This window comes from Ambystoma mexicanum, chromosome 4q, assembly GCF_040938575.1.
Source record: "Ambystoma mexicanum isolate Mex_15411 chromosome 4q, UKY_AmexF1_1, whole genome shotgun sequence".
Classification (NCBI taxonomy): Eukaryota; Metazoa; Chordata; class Amphibia; order Caudata; family Ambystomatidae; genus Ambystoma; species Ambystoma mexicanum.
Window position 1 is genome coordinate 332,567,535 of NC_090928.1, and position 23,794 is coordinate 332,591,328.

General features: G+C 50.2%; 1 protein-coding gene across 1 annotated transcript in view; it reads right to left on the minus strand.

Annotated features, from left to right (window-relative positions):
- FAM98A (family with sequence similarity 98 member A) overlaps positions 1–23,794 on the minus strand; it is a 435,025-nt gene that overhangs the window by 315,889 nt on the left and 95,342 nt on the right. Inside the window, exons 4-5 of the mRNA XM_069607916.1 lie at positions 7,601–7,785; positions 7,168–7,248 (exon numbers count right to left, since the gene is read on the minus strand). Coding sequence (XP_069464017.1) covers positions 7,168–7,248; positions 7,601–7,785 — 266 coding nt within the window. The remainder of the gene's footprint in view (positions 1–7,167; positions 7,249–7,600; positions 7,786–23,794) is intronic.

A 23,794-nucleotide genomic window follows, 5' to 3' on the forward strand; every position in this document is an offset into this window, starting at 1 on the left:
CTCTTCCATTTATGTCCACAGCACTAAAAGTCGAGAATGCCCTGGCCTTTGCAAGGACTTTCTTGCAGTCCGCCGGGATGTCATAGCCTCCGAACTCTAGTGCTGCAGCAGCCAGGCCTGCAGGTTCAGCGATCCTGGGTCGTGATGTAGGATGGAGCTTCCTTCCGTGGTGAGAAGATCCGCATCAGTTTGCAGTTTAACTGGGGTGCGGGACGCTGGCATGTCCTGATGCTCTGGGAACCATATCTGCCTCGGCCACAGCAGTGCGACGAGGATCATCCTGGCCCGGGACCGTCTGAGTTGACTGATGAGTCGCAGAAGCAACGGCAACAGTGGGAAAGCATACAGGAACAGGCCGTCCCAAGGGAAGGAGAATGCATCGCCCATGCTCCCCGGCTGGGGAAAACCTGCTGGCGAACCTCTGGCACTTGGTGTTCGTCGCAAACAGATAGATCTGGGGTCTGCCCCACCTTCGGAATAGGAGATCCACTTGATCCTGCCGAAGCTCCCACTTGTGGCAGGAGCACAGCTCCCTGCTGAGTGAGTCGGCAACAGTGTTTCTCACTCCTGCCAGATGAAAAGGTACCAGGAATATCCCCTGGGCGACGGCCCAGTGCCACAGATCCTGCGCTTCCCTGGATAGGGCTGGGGATCTGGTACCCCCCTGCTTCCGGATGTAGAACATCGTGGTGGTCTTGTCGGTGAAGACCTGTACCACCTTGCCCTTGAGGGACGGAAAGGAAAGACCTGAGGGCCCAGAACATGGCCCGCAGATCCAGGAAGTTGATGTGCAGGGACCTCTCCTCCGGGAGACAAAGGCCTCTTGCGTGGAGATCTCCGGTGTGCGCTCCCCATCCTCCAGGGAGGCGCCTGTCTTCGCTGTTTCCTGGTGCGCTGGGGTCTGGAAGTCCATGCCCGCCGCGAAATGCGTGCGGTTGCCCCACCACCGTTTCGCTTGATGGTAAAATCTCATTGAGTGGGATCTTGTCTTCGAAGCTTCCCGCCACTTGTATCCAACGGGCGTCGAGGATTTCATGCAGTGGCCGCATCCACAACCTGCACAGACGCACGAGGTAGATGCACGATGACATCATGCCGAGCAGGGAATTGATGGCCCTCACCCTGGCCACTTCCATGGTCAACAGTCGTTGTCCCTTGCCCAGGATGGCCATCGTCCTTTCATCAGACGGTGAGGCCAACCACGCCACTGTGTCGAGTCTGGCTCCCAGGAACAGGGTGCCCTGCGACGGTACCAAGTGGGACTTTGCAAAGTTGATCGAGAAACCCAGTTCCGTGAGCAGGCAGATGGTCAGGCAGGCAGGAGATCCATTCTGTCGTTGCCACCGTCGTCGGTCCCTGCCATTTGTGCCCATTTTGTCCCTCAGAGGAGGGGATGGGGGTGAAGGCTGGAAGGGAGGGGGGGGGTGGACTCGCCTCCGCTTGCTCTGTGGGCTCCCAGATGGTCCAGGTGCCGCTGGATCGTCCGCTAGGGGCAAGGGCAACCTTGTCCTCATCTCCGTACACAGGGTCTGCAAAGCCATCAAGATTGTTCCTGAATTGTCCTGTGGCGTAGTCATCGGTTGCGACGGCTGGGGCGTGGGGTCCTCCATTTCGTCCAGGGCCCGCGGCTCCTCGTCGGCTTCACCGTTGTTCTCCATGTCCGTCTTGTCGGGATCCTTCCCGTAGGTCCTGACCTCCTCGAACTTCTTGTCCAGGATAGCTTTGATGCCAGCCAGCTCATCCTCGGAGGTAGTATCTGTCTGTTAGAGCTACCATGCCGCCCCCCCCCCCCCCCGTTCTCCTCTCGGGGTTTCACAGGTGTCTTCTCGATAGACTGGAAAGATGTTTCCCTGTGGGGTGACAGGGAAAATCTAGGCCCGGAAGTCGTCTCCACTGGGGTAGCCACCGCAGGCTTCGCCAGGCGCACCACAACTCCTTCAATCGAGGCCTTTGCCGAGTGAATCAGGGCCTTCACGACCTTGGACGCGTCTGAGGCCTTCACCTTAGGGGGATGGTCACTGCCTCACCCCCCCCTTGGCTTTCTCCATCAGGCTCGACCAGGGCTTCTCCCGAAGCTTACCCGGGTTCTCAGACTTCCTTTTCACCGAGCCAGAGCGTTGGCTCGTGGATGATGGCATCGGTGACATCGCACCTTGCCTGGCAGCAGATGAGCCCGAACCAACGGCGCTCCTGGTGCCCGCGGACTCGTGGCGCTTTGCCTTTTGTTGGGCCCCTGTCGCCGGAGCGCCCTCAAAGGTCTTCGAAGACCGCTCGGACTCCTGCTCACCTGCTGCTGGGCTCTTAGCCTCCAGCCAGTCGTTTACGACGTCCTTCATGGTCCGGACGGACATGTTCTTGCAGAACACACAGTCCTCCTCCACGTGCGACTTGTCGGCGTGTAGGCAGTAGAGGCACCGGAGTGCTTGTCCTCAAAGATGTTGTCCACATCCTGGGCAGTTCCTAAACAGTTTGCATCCAGTAGGCGTCAAATCTCCTTTGTCCTGGGCCAAGTCTGAATCGGGGTAGGCCTCAAAGGTCTTCCGGAATCCTCCAAGTGTAATTCGATGAAAATCCGCCCCTAAGGGGCGTAGAAAATTCCAAAACGGGTCCCCGTTGATCAGAAGAATTGGTGGAGCTTGAGGCTCGAATTGACCAAAAAAATATGAGTAAACTCTTTGAAAAAAAAAACACAATGCGCAGTAAAAGCTCGAGAGCTACAGCACGAGGACTCCCAACACTTGAACGTGCTATAAAAATCTGAAGATGGCTGCCAGAGGAGGGGCTTAGGTAGAGGGCAGTCATTGGCTGGGGGCAGTATGACCCAGAGACCAGTGATTGGTTAATAGTTTCAGTTTCGTTTCTGAACCGTCTTTCTACTGATTTTTTTCTTTACCGAGGATTCCCAGCCGGACGGGGAATATTCTTGAGCTTGTGAATCCATGCCAGACCCCATGCTGGAGAATACGTGGGTGCATTGCCGTAAGATCATAATAAAAAGCAGAACTGTTACGCTCACCTGGTGTCCACGGGGGCGTCGATCTGAACTGGGCTGTTACCTCTTCCAGCGACACACGGGACGACGAAATGATGAACTGGACCGGACCACCCAGCTTAGCTTGTTTTGCCCGTATGAATATTCTTCTGTAACGGAGAAAAGGGAATTAGCCACCTGCGGGGACTGGGTGCCAACCCCACCTTCCCCCACTCCTGCGATCTCTTCCCACAAATTACTTCCGAACTCTTGCTATGTTCTCACCTGATAGTTTGGAAAGATGAGCTCTCCATTCTGCCTCGAGCGCTGGGGTGCGTAGATGACCAGTTACTTCACTGGTGTGGGATGTTGGAGAGTTGCAGAACGGTATTGACTCGGTAAGGAAAGTTTGAAAAAGAGTTCAAAAACGTCTGGCTTTCACTCTGTCCAAATTCCCTAGGTTGCCTTAATAGTTCTTGAGAAGAGTTCCAAGTGGCAACCAGTAAGATGCAGGTAAGTGTTTATGGATTCTGTTCAGTTCGATAATGAGGACCTGGTCTAACCTGTGACCCTTTCCTTTTGCAGGCGCTGAATCGGTGTAGGTTCCGGTGATTGCGGCCTCAGGCAGTAACCAAGTAAGTCTGTAGCAGAATTCGGTTTCCCCTACTTGCGCTTTTGTGTTGCTTTTGTTTCCCCTTTGGGGCCGGGGTACGGCGGAGAAGCTGTGGAGGCCGCGCCGACCCGAGATGAGGTAAGTACCCCCTGTGGTATCAGGTAAGTCCTGGGGATTGCCTTTATTGTCTGGGAATGCTCCCTTGCTCACCTTATTGCCTTTATTTCCACAGGTGTTGGAGAGCGGCCGCTGGATGCTGAAAAGCGCGATGGAATGCAGAGGATTGCTTCAGGCAAGTTCCCGCGCGGCGCTGCAGGATGCGAAGTGGCGCGCGTCTGATTTCTTCCTTCTAGGTCAGAGCCAAGAAGATTCAGGTAAGGATTGCATGCAAAAACTCCGGTTCTAACCTTCCCTCTGCTTTCTTTCAGGTTTTCAGGAGCTCCGGCATCCAGGCGGGCGTGGCTGAAGACTGGAAGCTGCTGCAGGTGCAGAATAACGCGAAGCATGGATTGCTGTCAGGGCGTGGTTTAAATAGCCTTGGAAGTAGTTCCAGGTAAGTATCCTTCCGCGGTCCCACCCGAGTAAAAAATAGTTCCTAGGGAAAAATAGTCCCTCCTAGGCTTCATTTGACTTCTGGTCACTGGCAGCATGGTCTGCCTCAGGTAAGTTAGCAGCATGGTCTGCTTCAGGTAAGTCCTTGACCATGACTGCATAGGCGCCAGGACTGCACCCAAATAGGGTTGGGGTTCATGGGCTTGCATTAAATGGCATGATGCCTGCTTCCGGGGTAGCTGGGCCAAACCTGGTTTCCCGGGGGCAGGCATTGTGACAAGAACACTCAAAGATGGTGGTGAAAAATAAATGAACAGAAAGCAAAGGCGGCTAGCCGCTGGTGTGATCGCCATGACAACCAATTACAACAGAGTACAAACACCATGACAACAGTTATATACATATTAACTATGGCAGCGTCCCGCGAGGAAAAGAGCCAACACGTATGACAGCAGCAATTACGGAAAGAGGATTCGGTCGACTGACCAATAGACCTAACAACTAAGATTAGGAACGTTAATATACGTTATAATATACGACCGTAATCAGGAATAGTAAACATATCGGAAGAGTGAAACGTATGAGGAGTTTACGTATAAATCAGAACACGGCACACTAAGGGGCGGTTCGAGCTCACAATCGGGGAAATAATAATAAGAGCACTTTCAAAACTTTGATTCATAATACATTAAGAATGCAAATTGTTGAATATCAGTGATGCCTTACTTTTGGCTAATTTATTAAACTTACACAGGTGTTGTGGGCAATGTCGGAACGTTACTAAAGGCAACTGAGTATACGCGTGTAAGAGCATGCGGTACCAAAGTACAAAATCAATTAAGAATGCGAGTATGTTAAGAGATTAGCAGGTTAGAATTCCTTTAGGAGCTAAAAGGCAACAAGGATTCACTTACTCAAGAAGTATAATATTAGGCAATTAGAAATGATACCAGAGTACATGGAAAGCAATATGCAACCTATTTCTTCCTTATTTTCTGACCCATGATGAATGCGAAACTTGAGTAACGAATCTAGGATGACAAATGGTAAGAAGGTTTGAATAGAATGTTAAACTCACCGATTAGTAAATGCAATGGAACAAGCAACACATGAACTGACAAGGTTTCTTTGTTCTTTTGTCTCCCCTTTTTTAACTCTTAACAATCCTTCGCTTCACGAACCCTCAATGTTGGTCTTTCGTATTTTGGTTATAATTGTATAATTTATGAATTGATAACATTTCTTTTTCACATAACATAATATTTTCACTTTAAAATGTACCTTTATGTGACAAATGTAATGTCATTAGAGAGAATTTGCCCTTTTTTGATAAAGTTGATCGGCCGAAACATGTGTCATTAGGAGGGGCACCCTGTAAAGTGTGTGATTAAACTTTGAGAATGTTAAACTAATAATGGGCGCAGGTCTCCGGGAGTATTCTTTTTTCATATACCTATTCTAAACGACCCCTTTCCCCATCTTTCAACAAAAATCAATGATAACCAAAAAACAAGACATGGGGGAACAAGACTGAAGGGCTGGCTAATGGCATCTGACCCCAAATCTGCCAGATTTAGTAACCCATTGTGCTCCCAAGCCAGGGTACCCCCAGTCTTTTCCCTACTCTGGGGCTCCTCTCCTTTCTACGCCCCACACACTGGGGTCTTTTCACTCCCCTCTTTAGGGTCCAGTTTCTCCCCACAAGGGATTTCGTCTCAGTTTCCCACACCAGTCGGAGTATTGCCCATCTCACCACTCTGGGGCATTCGTCCTTCTCACTTCACCCTCTGGGGGTCTTCTCTCTCCCCCCACTATGGGTTGCTAATTTCTCACTCCCCACCCCTCTGGAGTTTTTACACACGTTCCTGCTCTGTGCTTTTTCCCATCATTCACTCCAGTCTGGGTTTTCTTCTTGCCTGCCCACTATGGGGCATGTGCTCCTGTAATCCCCACTTTGGAGAGTTTCTCCTTCTGACTCAACTCCTCTAGGTTATTCCTCCTCTGTCCCCACTCGGGGTTCCTTTTCTTCTTTCTATCGTTAATACCTCCCTCTCCAGTAACCTTCACACATCGAGCGGTGCTCCTTGGGAGGGTGTTGGATCTCTCCAGTCTTTTTCCCTTCACGGAGTCCATTATGCAACTATTCAACTGGGCTCTGCAGAGGCTAGTCTTCCTCAGTCCTGCAGCACAATCTGCACAAAGTCATGCAACTTCTTAACTGGATTCCAAGTAAGCCTGAGGAGGATCCGCTTCCCCTGTTTAGCAACCTCTCCAGGCTGCGCCTTGCCACACTCGTCTGGTGATTGTCTGGAGCCTCGCTGCCAACACTGGTGCTCTCCCTTTCCTCCCGGGTACACCACCTTTGTGTGTTTTGGCAAGGTTAGACTCTGCGGGGTCTGTTGAGTACCTCCAGTGATTGGTCGTCCTAAGGCAACACCTCCAGGTTCTTCCGAGTCTTCGCAGGGGATTGGACACAGGTCAGAAACCCAGTTAGCCATTACAAAAGGGTTTCTAATTATTGTAAACCGTTGTCCCTAGATACTATATACCATGTTAGTAATGGGGTTAAAGGAATGGTGACATATCCCCATTAGGGTCTCTGTCCCCTAAGGGGGAAGTCACCTATAGAGACACAGCTTACCCTGTCTCCTAAGGAGTGTTATGCATAGTGGGCCCATCTTACTAGTGCACTAGGGGGCAGACTTCCCCTTGGGGAGAGCGCACCATCTTCTTGGAGTCACAGAGCAATAAATAGAGTTTGCAGCAAGAAAATCCCATCAGTCGGAAGGAGGACTGAACACACTGGTTAAAAAGTCTTGTATGGCAAGTGGAAATCAAGAATGCGATGAAAATTAAATTGCAGCCACAGCTTCCATTTATCTGTGTTTCTTGAAACAGAGGAATGTAGAGGGAATTTCACTAGGAAGGTACAGCGAACAGAGGAGTCAAAGCTGCACGCAGTTTGGAGGTGCATATGTACTACAATACAGCCTTCCTGGTTTCCTTCTTATTAATACATTTGATCACTTACCCAATGGCGTGGTCCAAGTGGCTTACTCAGAAGAGGTTTCCCTAAATGATTAGGCGGCACTTTAGCTAAGGTCTCCTTTACCTAGAAAAATAAACTCAGTATTATATTGCTACAAAGTACATTTTATTTATCAGAATTATATTGTCTCTTGACTAGAGTCATGTGAACACAGATGATAAAGATAAAGCCAGGATGGGCAATTGTAAAGGTAATCAGGTCACCAGATGGCGAAATGTAGGAAGCACAACAGAAGAGACTTGCAATCACCTATTAACTAACCATCAGATCATTTTGCAATGCCCAGAACTTTCTCTAGCAAAATACAATTTTCGTTTTAGGTTTCACACAATTTGAGAAGGCTAACAGTCTATTTCTTTTAGCTAAGCAAATCCTTCTTCAAAACCCAATGATGAAGAAAATCAAGAATTTTTACCTTTTTCTCAATCCCACTGAAGAACTGGAACATTGTGATGTTGGCCGGTGGTTTGGACATGCCCAAAGACATACAGATGCACTTTAACTCCTGAAAGACCTCGCTGCCAGGTGCTTCTTGTGCTTTCTTTGGTGGGTTATTAACACACAACATTCGTGCAGACTCCAGTTCTGAGATGAGGTATGCTGGAAAGCACAAAAAAATTACAAAATAAATACTAAATTAAGTTACCCAATTAAATGTTGCAAACTTCATCTCAAGCTGGCCTGGAACATCACTGCCTACATCTCCCGCTGCCCCTTGCCATTGTTCTTTCAGGACTAGAATATGCCAACTCCCTCTACTCTGGCCTTCCTCTTGCTTCGCTTTCTAAATTGCAACAAAGCCAGACCAAAGCTGCTAAGGTTATTCTCAATCTCTGGCCCCAGGACCAGGCATCCTCTGTCTTAATTCAATTACATTGGCTCCTCAAATTCAAGCTGCTTTGCATAACCCACAAAATCTTCCATGAGGAAGGACCAGAATATCTCAAATAAGAGATTTCGGGGTCTTCCAATTCCCCTCCCCCACCTGTTCAATATAGCAAGATTCTCCAAGCAACGCCTGGGTGTTCCCTGCTTTGCTGTCCTCATTAACCTAACATTTATGCACAGCAGACCTGCTTTTCAATAGCATATTCAAAAGGTTTAACTGAGAAAATAGCATAAATCTATGATTGCGCTCTGAAATACATGAGTAATTGTCTTTTCACGCTCCTTTTCATCTACATTCTAACAAAGGAAAAAACTCAAACCTGATTTAAAATAAGCAGACACCCTTCCCTGATCAGTCTGCTATTAGAATGTTTCTGTACAGAGAAGGGAAGATTGAGGGACAATTACTTTTTTCATGTTTTGAAACTCTTGCTTGCAGAACCAGCAAACCACCAAAATAAGTCTACTTCTTTTAGGATGGCTCCCTCGATTCCCTAGGGTACTCAATCACAAGCCACCAACGACATCACAGTTATTATGAATGTCATTGCACAAAATGTGAGCGCCTCTGTGGTAAATTATCAAGTGGGAGAGGAGTTACACAGAGTTTTGATCCCAGGGAAGTAGAAATCCCCTTCAATTCCAGTAAATAACCAAATATTTGGGGCAGTGCAGTGTCCCACGGTACTATGTTCCCTGATCCCCATGCTGCACAACCACCCAAATGATGTCACTGCCCCCGAAGAGTAGTAACTGCTATAGTGTTTTTCTGAGCAGCTAGCACCTACACTATTTACTAGGACTGAATGCACCCAAAAAGAAAGGCCATCTCAGCAGGCAAGCAAGAGTGTGGAGTAAGAGTTACTCATGGTCTCCCCAACTCAAGGAGCAGCCGCGTCTATATGACCATGTCAAAGCAGAGGAAGAATTACTGTGCCCATTACAATGTGCGTACCAATATGATGTCAGGGGACCTTGAGAGTGCAATCATTAGTCACTGAGAAATGTAGTTCATAGCGGTGTGGTTTAGGACCCTCTTCAATGCCTGTGGCTATATGCCCATTCACCAATTCAGTTCACTCCTTCCTGCTTCGCACAGCCTCCGACACAAACATCATACCATTCCACATTCACTTAAAACATGTCTGTACATAAGTGGTTTGGCATATTTCTCAAGACTGATCATGAAAGTTACTCTAGTGACTACTGTATTGAGTAATCTTGCTCCTACCGACTGTCCCTCTTCTTCCATAGTTGGTGGAGATGAACACGCATACACACACTGAAGGGTGGTGGTCCTGACAGTAAAAAAACGATTTTGCAAACCTGCATAGTAAAACCAAGTGTCTGCTCGGGAGCTAAAGTCCGAGCAGTAGGGCCACGAGGCTCTAGCAAGGATCTCCCAGGGAACTGGTCTCTGAAAAGCCACTGAGGCTGCTAGACCCAGACTGTGTGATCTTAAAGGCCCTTGGGTGTCTGCAGTCCATGAGGCTTGTACGTTTCAATGATAGAAACATTCCAGCAGGCATTGATCACCTTAGAACAGAGGTCTTCAAACTATGGGGGGCGGCCGCATCCCAGGGGGACAGGGGGGGGGGGGAGAGAGGGGGAGTGTGCCGGAGCCCAGCATGTAAAAAAAATTTTTTTTTTTTAGATTGGAGGAAATGGGAAGGGGCAGCTCACATGGTCAGACTGGACCATAAAATGGCATTAGGCACCAATTAAAAAGTGTCCCGCAGTTGCAAATGGATATTCAGTCCTTTAGTCACAGACTGAATAGTACCCAAGGGGTTCTTTTTTGTTCAAATGTAAACAAATTGTGATTTTTAAAGAATATTTATTCAGCAATAATGGTCAAAACTACTAGCTGCATAGTGAAGTAACTCCTCAAACTTGTCCACATTGGCCAAAAAAGTGGCCCATTTTGACTGGCCTACCCTAGCCTTTTGCATTTTTGGTACGGTCATCGCCCTATTGCCTTATAGGCCAGTCCAAGCCTGCCAGCTCATCCATAATGGGTGAGGGGGCGTGCACCCACTGGCCGCCTCACCCATTATGGAGGAGCCGAGGAGCCAGCACAGTGAAACTACCTGGCTGAACTATTAAAGGGAAACACTGTTTGCCTTTGACAGTTCATTTCCCCAGCCGCACATGATCACTGAGCCGGGGGGTTTTTGCTTCGCCAGCCTTGCATAGCTCATTGGAAATGCTGGCTGGGGCACTGCATGTATGTATGTATGTGCGAGGGGGTGCTCCTGCGCCTCCTCGCACATACGGGCAGAGCAACCTGGAGCGGGGCATTTTAGCAACCACATGCAGGCCCCTGCAGAAGGTACGTGTATGGCAATTTATTTAAATGTGTATGGATGTGTGTATGCTTGTTTTATGGGACTGTGGTGGGAGCAGAATGGGCGGCAGCACTGGGATAGTGGTAGGAGTAGGGTGGGGAGAGCCCAGGGTCTGTACTGGGAGTAGGGTGTGGTGACGGCATGCAAAAGTTGATAGCGATTTCTACATACTATCCATCTGGCACTTTTGGGGGGGGGGGGGGGGGGGGAGGGGCCGGCCTGCCCAAACTTTGCTCAGGGGGGGCCCAGACCAAAAGACCAGTGCCTTAGAAGCTGCAGACCCACCACAAGCGGTTCTAGGTCAAATGTTCGAATGCAAAGGATCGAATGACCAAAGGGTCTAAACAAAAAAGGACAGAAAACCAAAGGGTCAAATTATTTTTTTTGGGGTCCTCCCAAACCCCTGTTTTTGATGCAAAAAAAAACTTTTTACTATACGAAAACCAAAAAAACAAAAAACAAAAAAAATTCGACCCTTTGCTTTTCGGTCCTATTACCTCGACCTTTTGGTCATTCGATCCTGTTGGTGTCGAACCTTTGACCGGACACCACCACAAGCTGCCCCATAAAGCACAAAGATAGTTAAACTATCTGGACTCCTTAGTCCTGTTCAGGTAAAGTTTAAGAACTCAATGCATGTGAAAATTCTAAAGTACTCTTTCCCACTCCGAAGGAGGATTGGAGAAGAATACAGGCAAAGATATTTCCCGATTCATATGGAAACCAGACAATCTTGGGGAGAAGGATATGCATGCAGCACCACCTTAGTCAACAATCCATATCAAGGGGCCAAAGTGACCGATACCAAAACGCAGGTTTTCCAGGACACCCAGCATAGGTCTAGTGTGGCCATTAGCTCAAAGAGCTTGTGAGCCAGGGTTGCGAGTAACACGGAGGTCTCAGACATGGGGCAAGGGGGCGGGGGACTTGTCACGGAGGGGAGGAGGCGCCCAAACCCCTCTACACAACTGCATTCAAGAGGGGGAAAAAAAGGAAAAGAAATCAACCCCTTCTAGATCCTTGTAGGTCACAATAGCAGACAGGTAGGTGCAGCAGAACCTACTGAGTAAGCAAAATCTGATATGAAGACGAGAACAGCATCTAGGCAGCAAGAAAGTGGATTTACTTGCCTGTCAAGACACCAGTGACAAATCCTTGTCCATTTGCTCTTGAATTGGATCCCCATGGAATAGCAACAAGTAGCCATGATAGCTTCCATGGACAACCCCAGAGGCCCAGGTTCACTGCTTAAGGAACCAGTCTGGAATCTAAAAACAGGGGAGTGCTGGATGCCAAATCCTCTGTCCCATTGGAGACAGAAGATCATGTCTTTGTGGCAGGCTGACCAGTGAGCGGGCAGGCAAGAAGTTTCAGGCCCAAAAACCAGAACCTGGCTGGCCACAGACGGGCCACCAACATCATCAAGCAGGCCCTGCATGCTGAAAATACCAAGAGTATCCAGAGGGGAAATAATGGAGCACGTAAAGCTCCAGCCGGTCTCAAGAAATCAACAGCCTGCCCGCCTCCTCACCCCCGCAGTGCTGGTGTTTGTCCAGCCAAGAGGCGAAGAGAGGGCGCTTAGCGTTCCAAGGAGTCACAAAGGTGTCCACTGAAGAGACACGCCACTGAACAAACCGGTCCACCACCAAACCCTCTTGCAGTTCCCACTTGCAAATTGAAATGAAGCCTGCAATCTGTTGAGAGCATCCACATCAATGTTTATTTTTTATTTTTATTTGTTTTCAACAAACAGTGCACCTCAACATGGTGCATAAATCTACAACCCCCCCCCCCACACCCCAATTCCACGTTCAACAACCGCGGTATGTTAGTGCACAACTGTCTCTCCTGTATCATCCGTTGAATTATCCGTGTCCAGTGTTTCAGGCTCCGTACTCGTCAAAGATGTCACCAGGTGCTGCCACTCTGTTAATGTTCCCGCTTTCTCTTCACCCCCTCTGCAAGCCGCCTCCCTCCAAACTACTGTTTCTGCATCGGCCCACTTGAGGGGTTCCTCCACCAGGTTTCTATGTTGGGTCTCTCCCGTGCCTTCCACCCCATGGCAATCCTGCGCTTAGCCAAAATGTAAGCTAGGTCTCTAAGCTTGCTCACATGCTTAAGTTTACGCGGTCTAGAGAAGCCCCCCACCATACACGCCCACAGGGAGTCCACCAGTCTGATCCCTTTGTCCGCTAGTCGGCCTGCTACCTCCTCCCAATATCTTGTGATTTCAGGGCAGGCCCAAAACATGTGTACCAACCCCACATTTTCTGCCCCGCATTTTGGGCAGTGTTGCTTAGCCACCTTCGCAAACTCTATTTTCTCTGGGGTCATATATTATATAGTATATATATACTTTCTATCATGTCTGTGTACAGTTTGTGGTAATATCTTTGAAAGCACTCGTTCACCCACTCTTGGGTATCTGCGAATGTGCAGTCTTCGCGGCTCATCTCTCGTATCAATTGTCTCGGGGTTTCGCTTTTGCACAACCAGGCCAGTAGTCTGCCTGGTTTATCCCCTTCTGCGTGTTGCCTTTCCACGCATTTCTTGTAGTTCTTGTAGTTTTGGTTGCACAATCTCTCCCAGTGGGCTTTGCACTTTTCAGTTAGACGTTGCACGGTCTCCGCCCTCTCTGGGGTTCCTGGCCCTGCATGCATTATATCTTCGATCTCCCTTTCTGTAGTTTGCAAGTCTGCCACTATACCTCCCCCGTAAGCTAGCCACTTTGGAGATCGCCTCCCCCCCCTCACTACCACCTTCCCACAGCGTTCCAGCCGACTCAACACTTCACGTATTTATCTCAAAATATTCTTGTATGGTTTTCCTTAAGTCTTCCCTAAAGATGGTGTCCCTGAGCGTCCCAGCTCGAAGTTTCCATGACAGAAACCTCAGTCTGGGCGGCGGGATCTGCCATGTCACGACCAAAGGTGTATGGTCCGACAGGACTGCTGCTTTGTACTCCGCCTCTCTGATCTCCTCCACTAAGGAATCAGCCACAAATATATAATCCAACCTAGTATGCAGGTCGTGTGGAGCTGAATAGTGTGAATACTCTCGGCGTTGCGGGTGCAGCTCCCTCCATATCTCGGTCAACTGAAAATCTTGTTTAAAGGAAGCAAGGGCCTTCGCCGCTGGATTCGGTCTGGTCATCTTGTCATCAGACCTGGCCATCACGGGGTCTAGTGTGCAATTAAAGTCCCCACCGATTATGACTGTTCTAACCATATAAGGGCTAACAGTGGTGTATATGTTTCTGAAGTATTGTGCGGTGTCATTGTTCAGGGCGTAAATATTAATCCTGTTAACTATTTTATTGCCCAGCACCCCCCTGATTAGCGCTATTCTCCCATCCGCTCCCACTTCCTGCTGTAACAATTTAAAGGGAACATGGGGTGCTATCCATATGAGGACTACCCTAGCATACACCGAGTACGTGGCCCCAATAGAGGTCCCCTTCCATTTCCTCAACTCTAGTTTTTCTTTTGTCAAGTGGTTTCCTGTAACATCGCTATGTCCATCTTTTGCCGCCACAAGTACATCATGATTTTGTTACGCTTGATATATTTATTTAGTCCCCGCACATTCTAGGTCACAATTCTCAAGTCCCCCATTTTAACCATATCCCAGACCGCCCTCCCTCCTCCCCTCCCATTTCCTGTACAGATTTAGTTGCGTTTGTGGCCATACCGAGTTGTTACCTTGCATCGTCATCGATATTCCCACCGCCCTCCCTGCCCCTCCCCAAACCACACTCTACTCCCAACTACACCCCATATCCGACTGCCCCCCCCCTCTCGACGCTCCCCTCCTCGACGCTCCCCTCCTCGACGCTCCCCCCCCTGCCCCCCCCCCCCCCCAACTGTTGCCCAGCTCCATCCCTGGATCTCAGGCTTCCCCGCTTCTTGACCTCCCACCCTGCTGGTGCAGGCGCGAGGGTTGTTGCAGGTGGATACTATACTACAATATCCTATCTAAACTAACCAAAAGGGGGTGAAACCGCGCTCTTCTGTGTTGCTTCCATTTCTATTCATTCACAGTGCACCCTGAGTATTGCTGCCAATCACCTTTCGTAGCGTTAGCCCCAGACGATCTTATCGTGCACTTTGCCCCACCCTTTTTCTAACAGGGGCCTATGCGCTGTTCCTGGCTCGCACCGTGTGCGTCCCCTCATATTAGCCCATTATTCCCGACCTTTCCCTATTAAAAAGCATTAGTTCACTTATCGTTCACCTCTGACTCCCGGTCAGCAGATTTGTCTGGGTAGTTCATCCGTCTATCCACCTGGCTGCATCCTTCAGAGTTCCAAAAAAAAAAAAAAAAAAGAGCGCTTTGCCACCCTGCAAGACCCTAAGCCTCACCGGATAGAGCAGTCTATTTCTCAAGCCGGAGTCTCGTAGTCTTCTCTTGATCGCAACAAAGTGCAGGCATCGCTTTTATACCAGGAATGTATAATCCGGGTATGCAGGGATGGTGACTGAAGCTCTGGAGATTGTTCCGCCTTTCCTAAAAAACTAGAGAATCTTTTCTCTGTCTCTATAGCACAATATCTTGGCTATGATCGGGCGGGACGGGGCTCCGGGTAGTGGCTTCCTTGTTTGGGCTCTGTGCGCCCTTTCTACTGCAAACCTTGGGACAGTGCGCCCACACCCATCTCTTGTAAGATCTTGTTTTCGATGTACTCTGTGGGGTCGGGGTTCTCTTCTCCTTCCGGGAGCCCCACAACGCGAATGTTGTTCCTTCTCGCTCTTCCCTCTGCCTCTTCGACTCGGTTTTCCAAGTTTTCTACTTTCTGTTGCAGGATATGTACCACCCTGCTGTTCTCCTTACTGGTTTCCGCGATGGCGTTCATATTCCTCTCCAGCGTACCAGTCCGTTCAGCTATGGCTCCGACGTCTTGCCTCAAGAGGTTGACGTCCACACTGCCACCGTCTATCTTAGCCTCCAGGGAGATTTTCACTTCGCCGAGTTTTGATTCCCAGGCCATCTTCAATGCCGCAAAGGCCTCCAGAATCTGTTGATCCTCTCTAGGTGGCTCTCTCGTCCCTGGTGCAGGGTGAGCTGATGAACTTGCTCCTTCCCCTGACTGGTTGGGCTTGGTGAAAATGTCCAGGGAGGACTGCTTTACTTTCGCCTTCATGACTTTGGACGTCATCTTGCTTTTTGGTTTGTTCTGCTTCCAGGCGTGCTGGTCTGTGGGTTTTGGTTCTCCTCCCTTGAGTAGCCCTTGTGTGGCACGTCTCCATTGGTCAGTTAGTCCTTGACGTGGGTCTCAGCGCCAGTAGGTCCCCCTTGTGTAGGGTGTGCGCGTCTTGTGCAGTCTCAGGACCTCTTATCGGTCTTCTGGCGTGTGTCCCCTGTGGCATGTGCCGCACTCGTCCTGTGGCTCAGGTACGGCCCGTCCCCCACACTCCCCCACACAGGAACCCGAGGGGCTGGGGCATATATCGACATCACAGTGAACTTAAGGGTAATGGGGCACCCAGCAACAACACGGGCAAACATAGGGACTGGGCGGTACATAGCAACATAATGGGGGCGGAGAGTGCACCTGGTGCGGACAGGGAATTGTCAGAGGCTTTGTTGTGGGTCTAGTATGGTGAAGAGGCTGCAGGATACTGGCACGGATATGTGATTATTAGTAAGGAGAGGGAATTGCGAGGAGTTGTGATCTAAGGAGATCATTATTCTGCATTTCAGGCATGTGGTTGTTTAATAGCCAAATTAATGGGCGTATTAATTGATATTGTTAGGAGTTTCATTGAGCATTTAGTCATTGGGTTGCTAGGGTTTCAATCGCTTCAGAAGGTCGTGGTTGGTATTATGGAAAGAGACATTTTTAGAGCTTTGCAGAATGTCAGTCTTGGGTGTGCCGAAAATGTGGGTGGGGGGAAAGCGAGTTCCAACGAGTCAGGGCCAAGGTTGAGAAGGCAAATCCTCCGATCCTGACAGAGTTAGAGGTTGGAATCACTAAAAGGAGGGCCACGCTTGATCTTAGGGTGCGGGATGGGAGGTATGGTTTTATCTTTTCTTGCAGGTATAATGGGCAGGTCTTGTGCACTGAATGGCGAGTGATGCACAGGGTCTTCAAAGTGGCCCTTCGTCTGACTGGGAGCCAGTGGAGGGTTTCGGAGAGCTGGAGAGATGTGGTCTCTCGGACCCAGGGTGAGGACCAGTTTGGCAGCAGCATTTTGCGCGCTTTGGAGTTTGTTAAGATGGTATGCCGGGCTCCAGGGTATAGCGAGTTGGCATAGTCCAGTCTCCACATTACAATAGACATGACTGCAGCAAGCCTGCTCGGGTAGGAGAGGTAGGGAAAGATGCACCCGAGAAGTTTGAGATGGTAGTGACAACATTTAGACACATTTTTGATCTGACGGGAGAGGGTTAAGCCAGAGTCCATATTGCAGCCTAGGTTTTTTTTACTGTGTTGGGGCATGGGGGTGGGGAGAAGTTGTGTTGGCCCAGGGCCCTGGGCCATGGGAGTGGGTGAGGTAGAAGGGCAGTGTTACCGCACACCATGCTTTCGGTTTTAGGGGGAAGAGGAGGTGGTTTATGGTCATCCATCGGTCAATATCACAAGACAGGCTTCGAGGTCGGGCTGGGGATTGGTGCCCGAATTGTGGATTTTTAGGATGATTTGGGTATCGTCAGCGTAGTTGTAGCACGAGAGGTTGTGCATGCGGATGATTCCAGGAAGTGTGGACATCTAGAGGTTGAATAGGAGAGCTGATAGGCATGCGTCTTGCGGTACTCCAGTGGTGGTACTCCAGTGGTAACCGAGAGAGCAGCCGAGACAAATGGGGAGAGGAGGGTTATTCGTTTCCTGTTGCCGAGGAAGGAGGTGATCCACAAGAGCAGTGCCACGGATTCCAAGGGAGTGGTGAGTTTAATCGAGAGACTCTCGCATGACCCACTGTGGAAGTACTGCATGACTTGATGGGAGTCTATGAATGAGAGCGACACCTCCACCTTGGGCGTCTGGTCCATCACACCTTAGAATCGTGAATTCATCCGGGAGGGCTAGAGACAGTGCAGGGCCTGAGGCTTGGTAATGCCAAGTTTCAGTGATGGCCAATCGGTCTAGATTTAGAGTGGTTATCAGATCATTGATGTCCAGAGCATGTGCCAGGAGGGACCTTGTGTTGCGCGCCACGTAACATGAGGGGTGGTTGGTGCTGAGGGTGGGGCGGGCATGTCAGATAGCGAGGCAGAGTGTTGCAGGGTGCCCTCGTAGCATGATCTGGGAGCCGTTCATCGCGATACCTACTGATATCCTTAGTGGGGGAGGTAGGGAGGGAGCAGGGTTCTGGGGTAGATTCGGTCTGTGGCTGGTATGGTTTGGGGGCGTAGGACAAGAGGATATATTGCGGACAAGCTTGTTGAAGTCATTGGCCATCTTAGTGGTGATAGTGGAGCAACTAGTGTTGATCCTGACACTAAGATGAATGTTTCGTCTTTGGGTGAAGGCAGGGAGATGGGAAGGGGTGATGCTGAATGCCTCAATCATAGCTTGGCGTTCCCATCTGAGATGGGAGCTGTTTTAGAGCTTTAGGCTACCTCGGGGATAGCCTCTGTGGCTGTCTGGGGACAGAAGACCTTATGTATGGTGGAGGGCTAGCAGGGCTGAGTTTGCGCGAAGCGGAACGCTTAGGTTGTCTATAGGGAAAGTGATAATCACTAGGCCATTTACTAGGTGGCAGTGGCGGGTCTCTAGAAGGTGCCTACTTAGCGTAGATCTAGGTAGGCGTGCACATGGTAAAATAGAGATCAGATGGTAGCAAGATAGATTTGCTTCGTACCTGCATAATGAAATCAGAGCTTGTGCGACAAGGCTGCTCTCATGGATTTGGGGGCGACTAGCAGTGCCAAAAGTGACACCGGACAGTAGAAAGCTTGTCGGGCAAGGGATGGGGGAGTGTCTCAAGCAGTGTGAGGGTATATGTCCAACACAAGCAGGCGAAAAGACGCAGCAGTTCACATAGGTGCCAACAGGCTTACCATCTGCCTTGAAGCTTGTTGTAGCATCTGGAGACGAATCCTCCATTGTCCAGGGTTGCGAGCAGCGGAGAGTAGCGCTGGCCTCTTCTCTTGGGTTGAGCATATAAGACAGGCAATCGGATATGGGGCAGCCATCTTGGCCTGTTGTAGGTCTGTGTCCATTCTAAGTGGGGCCTTTCCTTCTCTCAGGGTACTCTGAGGCAAGTGGCAGGGGGGCTGCCGTGCTGCACCTGCAGAGACTGGGTTAGTGAGGTGTAGTAGATCTTATGTTACCGGCTGTGGCCTCGGGTTTGTTTGGGGTTATAAATCCATGGTGAAGTAGATCGGCTCAGATCGCGTATCGAGGAGCGTAGCAGTCGACATCTGTGGCTTAATTCTGTGGGCACCCAACACCTGCAGCGCACAACACCTTGCACTTGGCCAGTGCAGGCTTTGCCACAGAGGGTCCAGTGCATGGGTTTTAGCATGGCAGAGTCAGACGTCATGTAGAGTAGATCGGCGGGGTGCTCTGCAGACCTGCAGCGCACAACATTGTGCCTTTGCAGCAGAGGGTCCAGTGCGTGGGTTTTAGCGTGGCAGAGTCGAACGTCGTGTAGAACGTGGAGCGTTGATCGGGCAGTGCGCTCTGCAGACCTGCAGCACACAACATCGCAACCTTGGCCTGCGCAGGCTTTGTTGTTGAAGCCATCCCAGATTTACCCCATGGGATGTTATCAGCTATGTGGGTATAAAATTAATGTTCACTGTATGCCCGGATGTCAGCTCACAATCAGTTCCAGTCCACTGGTCTGTTTGACTTGTGCTCATCCAGCTGTAATAAACAGATCGGTTTCTTGCCCGGTGTGCACCTTTTTTGGATTACGATTTTTATATGTTTGAACAGAGGACACCTGATACAATCTTATGACACAACTCTTCCCAATCTGCTGTTCAGGCACACTTATCTGGGAAACGTACATTTCTCTTGTCAGGCGAGGAGCTGAATGACGAAGCGCAAGGGTGTCTCTTTTTGGATTCTTTTTGAGAAGACCAATAGTGACGCAAATCGCTCCTTGACCTCGACTGCTCAGAATGTTTGAATCCTTCAGGCCCTTGAAGTGATTTATCCCTTAAACACCTATCTACAGAGAATTTCCTCTTCAAGGCAGTAAAGGACGGGGAATTAAACACTGACCAACCTAAGGCAAGTTTAGACATCCTCTCCTTCAAGGACTTGCTAGTTATTGACTGACTGAAGCCAATGTCTTCAACTTCATGCTCCTTACCTAGAAATCAGAGGCATATACTGTTTTGATCTGTGATAAACCTCTTCGAATCACATTCTGCACACCTCTTAAACCCCATTTCCAGAGTAGACCCATTTGAAGAAATAGTAACTATGCAGTAGGAAGTCGAAGTAAGAACTGCTCAGGCGAGTCGAACCGGTGCGAAGCATGTGTGTTCAGAAATACAGAACTGAAGCAACGGGATCAGTGAGCCATTTACACCACCGTTGGCGTCATTTTCAAGTGCAGGAATGGAAGCCGCCAAGGGACATCAACGCCACACAGCGCCCTCTGCTGTCAAAAAAAGGTTTCCCAAACTGCAAACAAGATGTCGATATATTAAAGATGAGGAATCTGTGGGAGGACAATCCATTAAAAACCAAAGCTGTCAAACGCTATGGGGCTAGTCTGTGGGGAATATCCAATGTCTCCTCCATACCAACAGTGAGAATTTGTTCTTAAAGACAAGACAAAACATAACAGTGTTGGGCCTTCCTCAATCAGATCCCAACTATGCAGCCCATTTAAAATTAGTTAATTATTTGGAGGACGGTCTAATATCAGAGCAAATTCTCAACTGGATATGCTTATGGTCAAACTGCAAAGCAACATTAGGAACAAGTTACTTACCCGTTACTGTTCTCCAGCATGGGTCTCGCATGGATTCACATGCTCATGAATATTCACGATCGTCAGGCTGGGAATCCTTCTGGACCGTCTTTCTCCTAATAACCAATCACTGGTCTCTGGGTCATATTGCCCCCAGCCAATGACTGCCTTCTACCTAAGCCCCTCTGGCAGCCATCTCTAGATTTGGTAGCATGTAAAGTGGCAGTATGCCCAAAAGAAGAGCCGCAGAGGGGTTGGGGGGAGGGTTTGCATGCAAATCCATGCCAGACCCATGCTGTAGAACAGTTACAGGTAAGTAACTTGTTCCTTCTCCAGCACGGGGTCTGGCATGGATTCACATGCTCATGAATAAAGAATACATAGCAGTACACATGCAACCACGGGAGGTGGCAAGGCTCAACATTAAGCATTTCAACATCTCAACATTAAGCATCTCTTATCTCCTCACCAGGCTTCAGGCGAACAGGTTGAGTAGCACTGCTTGACAGACACTGGACTCCCTGGAATCCCGGTCGACACAGTAGAATCTCGTGAAGGTGTGCGTGGACCTCCACGTAGCAGCCCTGCATGTCCAGTAGAGGCACACCAGACAGGAACGCTGTAGTTGCGGCGATCGCTCTGGTCGAATGGGCTCTCGGACGGCCACTCAACGGTCAGTTTGCCAACCAATGACAATAGGTGATGCAGCCGGGGAGCCATCTGAAAATGGTAGCCTTGGAGAGGGCCTTCTCTTGGTTCACGTGTGCTGCAAACTCATCTCAGAACAGGTTATCATGCCATGTTCTTTCTGGAGAGGAGCACCTGCTACCTTCTTTGAAATGTTTGCAAAGAAGTTGGGGTTGGTCACCCCGAGTTACCTGGGGGCAACCAGACATGGACTCCCTGCTCACTGTGCTCATAGAGACAAAGCTTCACCTCACTGATGAGGCCCAACAAGGCTGAAACACGTATATGGGGTTGCTTTTGGTACTCTTGTTCAGAGAGAAATTGCCATAGCATTTCGGTGCTGGACTGCCCATGTGGGCGGGACAAAGACTGATATGCAAATGGATATTTCCCATCTGTGAAAGGTACAGTGAGCAAAAAGTGTGTGCTGCAAACTCTCCTCACAACAGGTTATCATGCCATGTTCTTTCTGGAGAGGAGCGCCTTCTACCTTCTTTGAAATGTTCACAAACAACTGTGATGTCTTCCGCAAACTCTTTGTGCGGTCCACGTAGCACTTCAGCGCTCTAGCCACATCCAGCGAGTGCAAAGTCCTCTCAGCCGGCGACGGGAAGAAAACAGGCAACCTCAAGGGCTCCTTGAGATGGAAGTCTGACGGCACCTTGGGCATGAAGGAGGGGTGCGTCTACAGCACGACCTTCGTTTTGTGGAATGTCAAGTATGGGGGCTTACATGATTGGGCCTGGATCTCTCCCACTCGTCGTGCGGAGTTGATGGCCACAAGAAACGCCGTCTTCCATGATAGAAATTTCAGAGGTGCCGAATGCAGAAGCTTGAACGGGGAACACATGAGCCTAGTCAGCACCACATTGAGCTCCCACGCCAGGGGCGTAGCCTTCACCGGCGGGAACGAGCAGAAAAGTCCTTTCATGAACTTAACCAGGCGATGAGACCACAGCGACGACCGCCCCGGAGTTCTGGTATAGCAGGAGATAGCCGCCAGATGACTTTTGATGGAGGCATGCGCCAGCCCCGCCTTGGCCAGCGACAGCAAGTACAGTGGCACTTGAGGGGCCGTAATCCATAGAGGGTTCGTCTTCTGTGCACGGCACCAGACAGTGAACCTCTTCCATTTATGTCCATAGCACTTAAGAGTCGCAGAAGCCCAGGCCTTGGCAAGCACCTCCTTGCAATCCGCTGGATCTAGTACCCTCCCAATTCTAGTGCTGCAGGAGCCAGGCCTTCAGGTTCAGCGACCCTGGGTCGTGGTGTAGGATCGCACCTCCTTCCCAGGGGAAAATCTGCGTCCGCCAGAAGCTTGAGGGGAGGGATGCTGACATGTCCAGAAGATCTGGGTACCATATCCGCCTCGGCCACGCCGGTGCGACGAGGATCATCCTGCACCGGGACCGTCTAGTTGACTAATGAATCGCAGAAGCAACGCCAACAGAGGGAATGCATAGACGAACAGGACGTCAAAGGGGAAGGAGAATGCATCCCCATGCTCCCCAGCTGGATAAATCTGCTGGCGTACCTCCGGCCCTTGGTGTTCGTCGCCGTCGCAAACTGATCGATCTGGTGATTGCCCCTTCATCAGAATAGAAGATCCACTTGATCCTGTCGAAACTCCCACTCGTGGCAAGAGCGTAGCTCCCTGCTGAGTGAGTCTGCAACGGTGTTCTTCACTTCTGCTAGATGAAAGTGTACCAGGAACATCCCTTGGGCGACGGCCCAGCCTGCGCTTCCTTGGAGATCTGGGGATCTGGTGCCCCCCCTGCTTCCGAATGTAGAACAGTGTGGTGGTGTTGTCGGTGAAGACCCGCACCACCTTGCTCTTGAGGGACGGAAGGACCTGAGGGCCCAAAACATTGCCCGGAGCTCAAGGACATTGATGTGCAACGACTTCTCCTCCGGGAGCCAAAGGCCTCTTGCGTGGAGATTTTCGGTGTGCGTGCCTCATCCCTCCAGGGAGGGGTCCGTCATCACAGTCTTCTGATGCGCTGGGTTCTAAAAGTCCATGCCCGCGAGAAGCACGCGGGCGCCCTACCACAGGATCGCTCGACAGAATGTCTCGTTGAGGGTGATCTTGTCCTCGAAGCTTCCCGACACTTGTAACGGGCGTCGAACTCCTGCATTGTCCGCATCTGCAACCTGCACAGCCGAATGCGGTAGATGCATGACGACATCATGCCGAGCAGCGACTTGATGGACCGCACCCTGGCAAATCCCAAGGTCAACAGCCATTGAACTTGCCTAGGATGGCTTTTATCCTATCCTCGGACGGTGAAGCCAGTCGCGAACCGTGTTGAGCCTGGCTCCCAGGAACCGAGCATCCTGCGATGGCACCAAGCGGGGCTTTGCATAGTTTATCGAGAACCCCAGTTCCGTGAGCATGCAGACGGTCCTCACTGTGTGTTCGACGGCGAGTTCCCTTGACTTCGCTCGGATGAGCCAATCGTCCAGATAGGGGTAGATGTGGACCCCCTGCAGGCGCAGCCTCGCCGCCAGGCACTTGGTGAAGACCCTTGGCGCCGACTTCAGACCGAAGGGCAGGGCCTTGAAATGATAGTGCTGTCCTTGGACCACGAAGCGCAGGAACTTTCGATGCCCCTTGTGTATGGGGATGTGCAAGTACGCATCCTCATAATCCAGAGTCTCCTTCCTCCAGCTGTCCCAGCATGTGCTGGAGGGTGACCATCCGGAACTTCTGTGACTTGATGCATCTGTTGAGGCGGCAGAGATCTAGAATGGGTCACCAACTGCCGGTCTTCTTTCGGATGAGGAAATACTGCGAGTATACCGGATCCCCGG